This window comes from Rutidosis leptorrhynchoides, unplaced genomic scaffold (genome assembly GCF_046630445.1).
Source record: "Rutidosis leptorrhynchoides isolate AG116_Rl617_1_P2 unplaced genomic scaffold, CSIRO_AGI_Rlap_v1 contig548, whole genome shotgun sequence".
Lineage (NCBI taxonomy): Eukaryota > Viridiplantae > Streptophyta > Magnoliopsida > Asterales > Asteraceae > Rutidosis > Rutidosis leptorrhynchoides.
This window is the reverse complement of record NW_027266772.1, coordinates 24,880-38,766: the sequence shown is the minus strand read 5'-3', so window position 1 is coordinate 38,766 and position 13,887 is coordinate 24,880. Positions and strand designations below refer to the sequence as shown.

General features: G+C 36.2%; 2 protein-coding genes across 2 annotated transcripts; both read right to left on the bottom strand.

Annotated features, from left to right (window-relative positions):
• Positions 1-1,755: 1,755 nt before the first annotated feature.
• LOC139884398 (squalene epoxidase 3-like) lies at positions 1,756-7,506 on the bottom strand. Its single transcript, XM_071868436.1, has 10 exons — positions 7,405-7,506; positions 6,930-7,034; positions 4,627-4,860; positions 3,724-3,835; positions 3,395-3,569; positions 3,138-3,306; positions 2,831-3,049; positions 2,467-2,742; positions 1,950-2,228; positions 1,756-1,860 (listed from the first exon to the last, which is right to left on the bottom strand). Exons 1-10 carry the CDS (start codon positions 7,504-7,506, stop codon positions 1,756-1,758), a joined length of 1,776 nt encoding a protein of 591 aa, XP_071724537.1.
• A 3,669-nt stretch (positions 7,507-11,175) lies between these two features.
• Positions 11,176-13,683, bottom strand: LOC139884397 (uncharacterized). The gene is made up of 4 exons (XM_071868435.1): positions 13,155-13,683; positions 12,717-13,068; positions 12,320-12,643; positions 11,176-12,241 (listed from the first exon to the last, which is right to left on the bottom strand). Exons 1-4 carry the CDS (start codon positions 13,681-13,683, stop codon positions 11,176-11,178), a joined length of 2,271 nt encoding a protein of 756 aa, XP_071724536.1.
• Positions 13,684-13,887: the final 204 nt, after the last annotated feature.

Here is a 13,887-nt window from a genome sequence, read left to right as displayed (position 1 = left end):
TAATAATTTTTAATTAATAAAAATTGTTAAATAAGAAAAATTAGAAAAAATATAGTGTATTATAATTTTATTAGGAATATATTTTTATTGTGTTTTGATTTTCTAATTATATGAGGAAAAAAATAATATCATTGACTTAAAATTCAAATTAAAGTTATAAATTTTGACTTGATTCCTAATTAAACTCAAAATTCTTAAATACATGGGTCAAATTACTATTCTTTAATAAAACGACATGTGTCGGATGTTGATTTTCCAATAAAATTTGCAATTGATATTGCAATTGGAACAAATTTAAATTTTTTTCCTTATTCTTAATTAAAACGGACATATCTTATTTTTAAAACAATTAATAATGGATTTTTATTATGAATAATAATTTAATAAAAACATTATAAAAATAATAATATATTTTATAAATTGATTAGGAATAATTTTTTAATAATATGCACATTTGTATAGGAAAAAAGAAGATATGTCCATTTTAATTCGGAATAGAAAAAAATAACATAATGAATTTTAATTAGAAAAAATTGTTGAATAAAAAAATTAGGAAAAGAAAATATAGTGTATTATAATTTTATTATGAATAATTTTTTAAATAATAGATAGGAAAATGATTATGAATAAAATTATTATATTAAGAAAAAATAATTGAAAGTATTTTATTAGGAATCATTATGTTATTATTGTGTTTTGATTTCTCAATTAGAATAGGAATTAAAATAATATGATTGGCTTAAAATTGTAACTTGAAACCTAATTAAACTCAAAATTTTAAAATATATGTGTCAAATTACTATTCGTTAATAAAACGACATGTGTTGGATGTTGATTTGACGATAAAATTTGCAATTGGAAGAGATTTAAAATTAAAAATCTCTCTATTGTCTATATTTGTGTCTAAACCAATAGTTATTATTCCTTCCGTATCAAATACATGATATTTTACATTTTTACGTATACCCAAATACAAAACATCATATATTTTGAAATAGCATCATTTGTGGGACCAAGCATGGTGATTAGGCCAATTTCTATTAACTTTTCTGCTGTTTGATGTTAGAAAATAACATATAATAGAATAAATCGACGTCATAAATTTCCGTCACTAGCACTCTGTTTTCTGGTAGATTTGGCTTATATTCAATCAAATCATACAAGTTTTTGTTTGGTAAGCTAACAAATTTGCCTCTCAAGAGCCAGCTGATACAAACCAAAAGAGTATTCAACAGATTGTTTTTTCATGCACATGGGGAAGGAATGAGCTGTGTGGATTGATTTTCTTTTGTATTGTGTGGCAATGGTTTATCCAACTTGGCTACATATAACCACTCAATATCATTCATATGATGATGCAAACAGAAGAGAAAGAAATATGTACCTTTTCAAATTGCTACACTCTTGATTAAACACAATTAAGTCGAACGAGATTAACTTCAGGCTGTGTATAGAAACCAAATCTTTATTTTCGATCAAAAACAAATATAAAGAATCAAGATTCTTCTTTTAACGACTTCTAAATTTCTAATATACATGTATTCATTTTTGAGTTTCGAGCTTGAAAGTTCAAATCATACAATTTATATGAACTGCTTCTCTTCTAACTACTCAAAAACGACAAACATTGGTAACGAGAATCACTTATTTGAAGCAGAAACACAACATTCATCACTTGAAACATATAAAAAAGAGAGAGCTAAACATACTAGGTTGGCTTCTTGATAGCAAACTTCTTTGGCAAGTTGTCGGATATTATTTTGCAGGAGGAGCTCTATAAACTGCAGGAATAGTAGCTGGGAAGAACATCTGCCTCACCCCTTCCGCTTTGATAATTGGGAAAATAATCCCTGAGGCACTCTGCAAAATGAAAGTTTCAATTGTTTAAAACATTATCTCCTCACAAAACCAAAATGTACAAAAAAAGGTCATGAAAGGATGAGACATACCGAAATTAATCTAGCACCGATCCACATGCGCTTAAAGGAAGGAAATGGCATGAGTAGCCGACCAACTCCATAGATAGCCACGGCAAAGAAATGGAGAACCAGGCTCAATGGTCTTGGGTTTAGACCGGAGAGTAAAGCAACTGGACCGGTCGAAAAGACCCCTCCTAGACTTAAATAGTCAAAGCATGCTTGACGCATTTCCTTCCTAGCCTGATCCAGGGAAGCAGAAAACACCTTGTATAGTGCACCAGCCAAAGTATTTATTGTAGAAGCCACTGGCTGCTCAAAAACAATATATATTCAAGTTTCAGTTAAAATATAAAAACCAACCCTTCACCCTCCAAAAGTACTTGGCGCTGGCTATTTATCATGTATAATTCAATTCCGTTTCAGTTCATATGACCAAACCAAGCATAAATTATCTTAAAGTTTGAATTTTGATGGTAAATTTTTGCATCTCTGCACTTAAAGTTAATGTCTTTATACTTGAAGCTTGCATCTTTATATGTTCTCTTACCTTGCGCAATGTGTAAAAGCATTCGAGATAACTGCATAGGGAAGCTGAATCATTAAGGTCACATAATGGCTTGAGAAGATCTCGAAGAACGACAATATCAGAAAGAGCTACTGTCATTCCGCCACCTGTCAAAGGATGACGCATGTTGAAAGCATCTCCCATAAGAAGAGCTCCGGGAGTAGGATGAGGATCAGCAGGCATGCTTCTGTTTGGCATGGTCCTAATATTACCTTTCTCAATTGCTGATAGAAATGAATCTCGAATCTCAGGTGGAACCTAAATGTAGAAACAATTAATCTCGATTAAGGGTATGCTTAAGTTATAGTCTTGATTAGAAAATGTGATATAAACTTTAATTAGATACCTGTGGTGCCACCTTGGTCTTCAAATAGTTAGCCATTTCACCATTACCAATTGATGGAATTTTCTGACCAGGAACATCGACTAAACATCGAACCTCAGTACTACTGATTGGATAAAACAAGATTGGAGATGGATCTGCTAAAATGACATGCCCGTAATTTTCAAATGGCAGTTTGCAATCCTCCAGGACCAAACCCACAAAGCAAGAAGGTACGTCAACCTGTAAAATTAACGAACTGTATAAAGTTAACTTTTTTATATTAATAGTCATTTTCAGAAATTGGGGTTTAAACATTAGCAAATTTCACCTTAGGGGTACAAAGAGATCGACGCAGATTGGAAAAGCATCCATCACAAACAATTGTAAGAGGAGCATTGGCACGATGCTCTTGACCGTCCTTAGTTTTATATTGAATGCCTTTAATTGTCCCGTTTTCTTCTAGAAGGGATGTTACTGTTCCTTGCTCTAGACTCACACTGACCAAAATTAACACTAAGCAGATTAATAATCATAAACTTGACACTTAAAAATTTAGAATCAAATGAAGAAGGCACGGAAAAGTACTTAGGAAGAGTAGAAGCTTTCTCTCTCATTCTCTGAATGAAACGTCCGTTATGGAAGCTCCTTCCAGAAACATCTGAATGAAACTTCTCCAAAGGATATGACAATCTTGTGTTTTTACCATCCTTGAAGAGAGCATAGCCAAGAACTCTCTGAGCATCAATTTCCTCCACACAATCTGCAGATACAAATTTTGTAGCAAAATCAAACTTATGAAAACTGAAAATAGTTCATTATAGCAAAAAAACAACTTTAAGAAGTTGGAACTGAGGAAGGGAAGATTGAGTATTCTAGAATAAATTGTACAAAGCATGAAAAAGTTTCGGTCATACCTTCCAGGCCTAATTCAATTAATTTCAAGTATCCTCCTGGCTGAAGCAGCTCCCCAACAATTCGGTCTGGCTCTGCTAAATCTCTTTCTATTACACGAACTTTTCTTCCATCCTGTAGAGATATTCCAAACACATAATGCAAAAATCAGAAGCTTTTTGAGGTAATATGCTTCAAAAGGCTAAAATGTCAAGTCCCTTTGACTTTCTGAGATTAGTTTAGTTTTACAGATAGTGAAGGCAAGATAAGAAAATAATTGACTGTCTATAATAGTTAATAATAATTACTCCTTCCGTATCAAAATATATGATGTCTTGGATTTTTAGATTTATACATAACTTTGTGTATTTAGCCACTAATCTTTAATAGATGCATGTTTATATGGATGAATCTAAAAATCCAAAACATCATGTATTTTGATACGAAGATAGTAATAGATAGCTTTGGCCAAATTGTATTATAATGCATAAATTTCAAAAGCAAAGATGCAACCAGCATAATTTCAATTCGGTTCTCATCTATAGATGAATAGAGCATTTAAGTTGAATCTAACCAGATAATAAGAGTCTTCCAGGGCAAACTTTGACAATATAATTCCAAAATTGGCTTAATCAAACAGTGCATACCATAGCAACAAACAATTTCTCAGAATTTTACATCATTATCATACCATATGTCAAGACCTTTGAATTGACTCCTTGAACCAACTCAGATTGTTTACCATAAGAGCTCCAGAAATCTTAATCACTACAACAAAGTGCAAAATCCCCAAAAAACATTTTTCTTTTCCCTCTTAATAAGTTGTCAAATCAACAAAAAATTTAAAAAAGACGCAATTTTTTTCAAACTACTTAACGTAGAAAACAAAAATACGAAAAAACAGAGAATGCAGATGACTGTACTACCTTTCCCAGGGTATAAGCAAGTGCTGAACCAGCAACCCCGGCACCGACAATGATGACGTCAGTGCCGTCATCATAGGTTTTTCCGGCGTCGATCTGGGTCGTCATCAAGCTCTGATCTTTTCCCTTATTCGCATTGCTTTTCTGGTTGATTCTCCGATAACCCAAAATGATGTAGAGAAAAAAAAAGCCAAAGAGAGTAGCTAGAATGTATTGATCCATGAAGAACGAAACTTTCTTCAATTGGGGTTTAGGAATCGACGAATTAAAAGGAAATGAAAGAGAAACGAAATCTTCTCGTTGTTGTTGTTAAGTTGAGTTTGTTATTATAATGAGTTTTGAAGAAGCATTGATCCTAGTTACAGATATAGGAAATTTAATTTAGAGAGAGATTTTAGGAAGAAGAAGGAGGTGGGCCCCTTTAAAAAGACAGGTGTGGTGTCGATGAAATTGTTTTTGTCGTTGCTTATGTAAAGATTAAGCCTAGCAACCATTCAAAATAGTGATCCAATGGTAAAGATTAAGAACTTCATCACTAGATCACGGGGATTCGACGAATAATACTAGGATGAAAAAAATTACGCCTAGCAATGTTTACTTTTAACTGCTAAAGTGTTACTTGTGATGAAAGTTATGTACTCATGTAGTTCTATAACAAGAGATCAATTGATGTTGGGAAGTCGTTAATCTATCGAATATCTTTCTATATTTGGTTTCAAATGAGTATCTTTCTACAACTATGAAGAAACTAGAGGCTGACATGATTTTGTCGATTTATTTATATATGGTCGATTGTCGCTAGGCTGCTCCAGTGTAATGCCAAAGTACTATTTTGATTGTATCTGTAAAGTAATCATAATCAATTAATCATCATTATTTTACTTTTAAAACATAAAACTAGAATAAGCAGACACTAGCTAGTTAGGTACAGAATACTTTCTGTACTTCTTTTAGCTCAACTCGTTCGGGACAAAAATGGTGGCTCAAAAGGATTAACTAACAAAAAGGTTGAGGTTTAGCTTAATTCATTCGGGACAAAAATGGTGGGGAAAATATAAGATTCTGATTCTAATCCCTATTGATAGAGAAATAGGTTAAGGGATTAACATAGTTCGATCCAAATCCCATCGGCCAGTCATGAAAGCCCGATGAGGCTCGATCGGCAAGTCCCAAACTGTCTCACACGCATTAAAAAACCTATTTTAAATTAAAAATATTCGGAAGTGATCGGGTCATATTGGGAACGATCCAATACCTATAATATAAGGACCCTGATAGCACTTTTCTAAGCTCTAACCACTCCTAATACACATTTACACAAACTCTATTCTCCTTTCCATAAAAGTACATACGTCTTTCTCCGATGATGCAACCTCGATCCACGAGATTAAAACGAGCCTTGCAAACTACACTCATTCGTTTATTGGACGAAACACCTATACTATCAATTTTTACAGATCTTTCCTAACTAATCGATATCATACTAAATCAGTTCCTAGTGGGGAGACTAAATTAGTATATTCGGGTTTGAAAAGGATACTCCTATTTTTTCAGGCTCTTCTTTTCATCAATTACTAGTTGAAATTGCAAATTAATTAAAGGCATAATTATATGTAGTTAACTAAGGTTTTTTTTTTTTTTTTTGAGTATCATGTAGTTAACTTAGTTGAGGAGAAAATCTGGTGAGTTTCGACCACGAGTAATCGTCATAGAGGTTGATGCACAATAAATTCCATGGACCACACCTCTGGGGAAAAAAAGTCCTTCTCCATCACATCCAAGGCGTGGAGAAAACAAATGCGATTCATACCCAGAGATCTAGCAGTTGGAAGTTGGTAACATTAACATGGAACTTTCGAGAAGGAAAAAAAATGGTAACATGGAATCCTCATTCTTCAACGAAAGGTTCTAATGGATACAGTGAAAAAATTATGAATTTCTCTCCCTGCGACGTGTTTGTTGTATGTTTGGAAGTCTTGCTCAAAATACTTTCAAAACTCGTGCTTTTTACTAAAAATGACGAAATACATGCCTCTTGAAGTCATGTTTCTTAATGAAAATGACAAAATACATACCGAGTGTCTGAAAAACACATCGAGACACAGAACAACACGCATTAATTCTTATATGTACATCCAGAAGGTATCAAATTTCAAGTGAAACAATCGTTAAGAAATGAAGTAGTAATCTTTTTGATTTAATGATTCAATTTAAGACATCTTAATCGCAGTTAATGAATAACAAAAGCATGAATGCTTCACAACATAACACGTATTAATTCTTTATAAGTTAAAAGTTAGAAGTACAATATCATTATTGCAATTACCAAGAAAGATCATATAAGTAGCAATAAAAGAATTAGACGTACAATATTGGTTAGAAGTTGGGATCAAGTATTTCTTGCATGATGACTACAAATTTACACACGCATAATTGACAAGTATATATGAATTATGCTTAAAAATAGACGACTATTTTTGAGAAAGTATTGATGGGGAAAAGCTTACAACCACATCAATTTTCTGGTCACAAGTCCCAACCGTCCGACCGAAAGCTAGCAATTATAGTACTATATCATTTTTGGGATGGCTCTAATGCCACTAACATTTTGGCTACTGCGCGCCATGAACTAAAGATTTATTATTCGCTATTTCTTCCGACCCTAATTAATTAAGTCTCTCATTTTCTATATAAATTGTATATAAAATATGACATTTAATTAGGGGATAGAGGTAGTAGTATTTCTCTTTTATTTCATTGTTCTTTTTAAATTTGAAAAACGCAGAACTCTTGCGACTTGATGGATAAACACATTGCTATTAGATGATAAACAAAATGAATAAACACATTATACTTTATTTCTTCATATACATTCTGATCCATTTCGGATAATTAACCTGCATATGCTAGCCAGGACTCCTAATCAGTTTTGTTTCAGAAATAAATTTATGAAATTATGTTTATCATGAAATAAAAATTTCCCTTTTGAGAAAAGTTAAATATTTTATATTTTTTTTTTCCAACACATTCAATACACAATATTCATATGAATGTTATTGTTGTAAAGTAGTTGTGAGTTAGATTAATTAAATTCGAAGAAAAACTTTTAATTAGAGAGTTCTCCAACGGTTAGATTAAGTTCTTTCCACTTCTATTAGATTATTTAAAAATGTCTATTTTATTTTGTCAAAATTTCATATTCGTTAAATCAATACTCCATCTGATAGTAATACATCGTTTTGGCAAGGTCCGGTTTATGTGATAGGAAATATAGTTTTTTTCTAATTAGTTTCTTAAGTTTGTAATTAGGTTTCTTAGTTTATTTAGAGTTTATTTCCATTAAATTATTTTCAATTTCCTATGCATATATGTTTCATTTTCTCATCAAACATAACTTACTATGATATTTTTATTTTGGTTTTGTAGTGCATGGCCTCCGACCTACAAACAATGCATTGAATGGTTATAGGTAAATTTTTTCTTGACAATGTTAAACAATTTCTCCCTAGGTTGAGATTTTCTTTTCAATTCAAAGAATGAGAGTTTTCTTAATCAAAATCATATAGCCACACGAATTAATTAATCCTAGGAGGAAATTGTGAATTTTGAATCATTATAAAGAGTTTCAAATGTATTTCTTCTTGCACTCTGCAGCACACTTACCATTTTACTGTTTTCCACTTATGGAAACCGTAGACATTGGTATTCACTATGAACAAGTAAGAGTGGCCGCTCTTGGTGTTCTCGAGGTCATGGTTAAGGTACGCACATTTTTCATAGTTTATGATTATATATCTATCAGTTGACGTGTGCCATACGACACGAAACATACACACAGTATATAGACAGACTATAATAGTTGAGATGTAATTTATCGTAATTAATTAAAATTGATCAACTAGGATAAAATAAACTTAAAATTTCATGGTCTATCTATTTATTTTATATTTTTTTGATTATTTTCTTTGGCAGAATGAGGATCCTCGAGCTATCACCTACCTTATCGAGAATGAGGTGATGCCCCATCTTCCTCGATGCATGAAGACCGGAGGCATGCATTCAAAAATGGTTAGTATCCATCCATCCCTCATAATTAGTTTCAAGTTTTTTGCATGTTATAGCTTCTTGGATTTAAAATATATAAATATGAATTGAATTGGACGTGTGGTCATCTTTTAACGGACGGCGACATTTGTGCTGAGTAAGATACTGTGCAAGAATGGCGGGATGAATTTGACCGATATTTCTCGATAATGAAGGCACTAAGAGACTTGACCATAGAACTTATTGCCGGTGAAGTTCGAAATGAGAAATCGCTCAAATACACATCATCAAGAGTTTTGGGAAATTATAATTGTATAATTTATTTTTAAAAGGTAAACGAAATAATGAGAAAATGTGGCGTGGTGGCCAAATCTACTACTCCCGGGTTTAAGAAACCCGAGAGGTTAACGCTAATTACCGGATTAGTGTTCCCGGGTTTCTCATTCACGGGATGACTTCCCAATCCCGGGTTTCTCATTCACGGGACAATGGGAGCGTGACACGTGGCAATCATTCCGTGACTCCCTTGTCCCGGGTTTCCCATTCCCCGGAGTAACCCCATAAAACCAGATCTGGTTTTCTTCTTCTTCTTCTCCGACGCGTTTCTTCCAGTTTCTTCCTAAAAAATCCGGCGACGACATCATATAATCAGCGGAGAAATACTGAATTTTTCATCTCTCGAATCATATACGGAGGAATACATATATCGAGGTAATTTTTTTAAAATTTTGACCGAATTTAGCTTATATTGTTATTTTAGTTATTATTTTTCTCCAAATTTGTTGATGTAGAAAAAATTGTCGGATTAGTTTTGTGTGTTGTTGAGTGTTTGATGGTTTTGCTGTTTCAATTTTTCCGATTACAGTTGCGTGACCGAATTGTTGGGATTTTTGGTATTATTTATCTGTCATAATTATAATGGTAGGACCCGACCGAAATTAGGACCGATTTTTCGGTTCGATTTAAACATGTGCATTTTTTCCTATTCAAATAATTTGAAAAGTTTAGGGTATACATTTTAAAATATACTTAATTAACAATTTAATTGGTTGAAACATATGTAATTAATAATTTATTTTAAATATATATTAAAAATTAATTAAAAATTATGTTTTTAATTTTCTGTTTCGTATTTGTTCATTAATCGTAATTAATTGTTAATTTTGTTTTTCACAGGTTATGGCTGCGAGATCTTCATGGATTCCTCAGGGACCTAGGGACGATGATCTATTATGGTTCCAGCCGCAGCATAGATCGCTGCATATCTATTCATCCGACGACCAATGCGGGTTACCATGGCCGCACCGATTCGTTGCACGCCCTGGTACGTACTGATTATTTTATATGAGTAATACGTCCATGATCCTCTACTGCATGATATCGAATCGTATTGTAATTTTCTTTGTTTTGATTGCAGAGCGTAGAGTTGAGCCAGATCATGCGGTATACGTCCCACCTACAGGATCACTATCGATCTGTCGACACAGATGCCGAGCATGTCGACAATTACGGGCGGATATCGACCAGGATTAGATCCGCGATGGAGGCCGCTGGATTGCCATATCGGGTAGATGATACAGATCCGGTCGATGAAGCAGTCGTGCACGTTAACCCGAGTCAGAATTATAATCCCCCGCAGCGGACATCGTTTCTGGGCCGATTAGGGGGACGGGTGTTGGGGGGCGGTAGACGCCCAAGGACCAGGACTCCCGAGGTACATTCGCCTACATCTGGACTGTCTCGTCCTGCTGCATCTGGACCGTCTCGTCACTCCGTCTCCGATTCATGTCGTCCTTCTGCAGCTGGACCCTCTAGTCCTTCTGTATCTGGTACATCCCGTCCTACTCCTGCTGTATTCGATCAGTCGACGGGTGTCTACTACCCACAGGTAGATACTGCAGCAGAGGCACAGCCAATAGGGAGCGTTGCCTTGTTTTCAGATGAGATTAATTCGAGGTTCCTTGACCAGACATTTACTTCTGAGCACATGGCTGATGCGACTTCGTCATATAATCAGTTCGCACCTCATGCCGCGTCCGGTCATCAGCAGCCCATCGAGTATAGTTTGGAAGATCTTTGGGCAGGTGATGTGCAGCAGTCACAGCCCACCACGCATGACACGCCTCGTCATTCATTTTCCGGGGATGTTCAGATGGGATTAGGCATCGGTTTCAGTTCTCTCGGCTTGCAGTCACAGTCTGCAGCCGATCCAGCGATAGCACCGCAGGATGCCGCTGGATTGCAACGAGGCGATCGTCAGGGTCGGGGTCAGATTCATAGGAGGGACAGTTGGTACTACCCGAGGCCATGAGTTTTTATTTATAATCCTTCGGAGTTGTAATAAATAACACTTTACTTATTTAAGTATGGAGTAAGACTTTATTTACATTAAAATGGAATATCATTTTATTTCATATTATTATTGAATAACATTTTATTTATATAAGTACTGGATAAGACATTAAGAACGTTAATAAATTTCAAATAACATTTCATTCATCTACGTCGTCATTCATCTACGTCGTCATCATCATCGTCGTCGTCATCATCCTCGTCGTCATCATCCGGTTCTTCCTCTTCGTAGTCATCATCGTAGTCGGAATCCTGGTAATCGAGAGGGGCATTTCCTTGAAGTCCGTATGGATCGTGCAACATGTTCAACGGCAATCTATCCGCAGCGGAATGACTGAAAGGGCATTTCCTCCTATTGTGGTCATGTCCATTGCAGTTGCTGCATGCGCGTGGTCTTGTACCTCGATTGATCGCATAGTCCCTCGCGCCCCTTATTCGTCTGTTATTTCTTCTGCGACCAAGACCTGTATGATGAACCATCCGCGTGTCATCCGGTAGTAAAAAAAACTCGGATACGGGCCAATCATTCGGTACAGGATGAAATACACCATTGAATTGATGTCTCCAACCATCCCATGTGTGACAACTGTCAACTAGATCTAGACGACGAACGCCAAGTGCCTTCCCAATGACCATTGCGTGAGAACAAGGAATCCTGTAAGTGTCCCACTCTAAACATGTGCATGAACCCGTGTCAAATCGTACAGTGTGTTCACGGCCCGGAACTCCCATACGCAACGACGGAGATATGACACGGAACGTACGGTCGGGACAGTTTGGATATAACGATACATCGTACCGCCTGTCCCTCATTTTGTTATCTTGGAAGGTTCGATACGGGATCTCTGCAAGAGGATATCTAATCCTATTTATTTTTGCCATCTCGTCAGTAAAAATCGCCATAGCTTTTGCATGAGTGGCCTGGACTAACGCCCTTATTGGCAAGAATTGATCTCCTCTAAGAACGTTATTGTAACTCTCCGCGTCGTTGGAGGTAGTGATGCCCCATCGGTAGAATCCGTCTTGGAACAATGTCCATTTCTCTAGGGGAATACGTTGAAGGTATATAGCTGCATGATGACTCGTTTGTATAAGATCTGTCCAAGCCTTTGTATATTGTTCCTGATCCAAAGCGGTTGAAACGGCCCAACATAACCCATATATTCCTTTCTTCTTCGGGACGCTTGCAATCATATTGGCACGAACGTGCTCCATGCAGTACCTGTGCATGTGCAATGTTTTTAATTGATGGACTGATACATATATGAAATTGCAAATAAAATTAGGATGTCATCATCACCTGTGAACTCCCCAGTTCGGAAATTTTGTATCCATCTTGACTATAGCAGAAAGGATGCTAGAATGATGATCAGAGATTATGCAAGTGAACGTATCTTGCAGAACGTATATTTTTAGATATTTCAAGAACCAATACCAGCTGTGGGTTGACTCCTCGTCTATTACGGCATATGCGACTGGCACGACTCTGTGGTTAGCAGTCTTCACAAGCGCCACGATCGCCTTACCCTTGTATGCCCCTTTAAGATGCGTTGCGTCGACGGTAACTACAGGGTGACTGTGCTCAAATGTGCGTTTGGTGGCACCGAAATGCCAAAATACGTATCTGAAAAAAATAACAGAAATCTAAAAAATCTATATCGTAGGCATATACCGTGCACAGTAAACGTAGTTCGTACCTGAAAATCTTCCTCCAGCTATGTACCACCCCGTCTTCTTTCTTGAACTTCCACTGTACTTTCGTTCCGTCGTTGCACTGTTCTAGAGCAAGCATGTAACTGGGCAGTTGGCGAAAATTCGTCTCCCAATCTCCATATACTTGGTTCAGTGCAACTCGCTTGCCGTCCCAAGCTTTTTTCCGGCCTATTCTACAGCCGAATACTGCTTCGCAATCATCAATGATGGATTTGATTGGGTAATTTGGACGTTGGCGAATCTTAGAAGTTATGACGTGGGCAACATGATCTTGCGAAATATTTCGATCATCCCGTTCGTTGTTTGCACCGTCACAATTATGCCCCTCGCACCACACTGTAATTTTCCACGTACGATATTCGCTCTTATACGAAGCACGGATCCTCCAGTTACATACAGTACCGTTGAACGGTGCGGAGTACGTCTGTTCGGACGATTTATGCATTCTGCCGCCCATCTCGTCTGATCTGATAACGTAGTGCGATACTCTGCTCCACGCCTAGTTGACCAAATGGCTATCGCACCCTGAAGTTCTTCCTTATTCGAAAAATGCGTTCCCAGCTTTATGGTGCTGGGGTCACCATTGTATAACTCTGGACAAGTAGGCATTCGGTGGTTTGTTACCTCATCAGGTCCATCCATATTGCTGAAGACATGATAATCCGCAACGCGAGGAACAATGTAATCCTCGTTGGAGGGCCCATATCCCCGCCGTCCGCGAGGCCTACGACTCGACTCTCCCCCAGCATTGGGTCTCGATGTTCCACCCGAATTATGAATCGGAAGGTAACTTATGAACAAGTCCCGATTCCAAGATTGATGTTGATACATCAATGACAATGTGGCATCATCATTGATGACGATACAACGCTTATCACCATTATCAACGGCGTATACGTAGATTAGCCTCAATTCTACCGTTTCTCTTTCAATCCCAGCAAAAATGCACATTATTTTGGAAAAATCATCATAACTCAACCTATCTTCGAGCGTATAAGTTGCGTCGGGAACACTACATACAACGATTTTGCCATCGACATATTGTATAGAACTCTTCCAATATAAATTTAAATATGAAGACATATTTAATAAAAATAAAAAATTAATACGAAAGGAAACACTAAATTTTTTAATATTGAGAGATTTTAAGAAAAA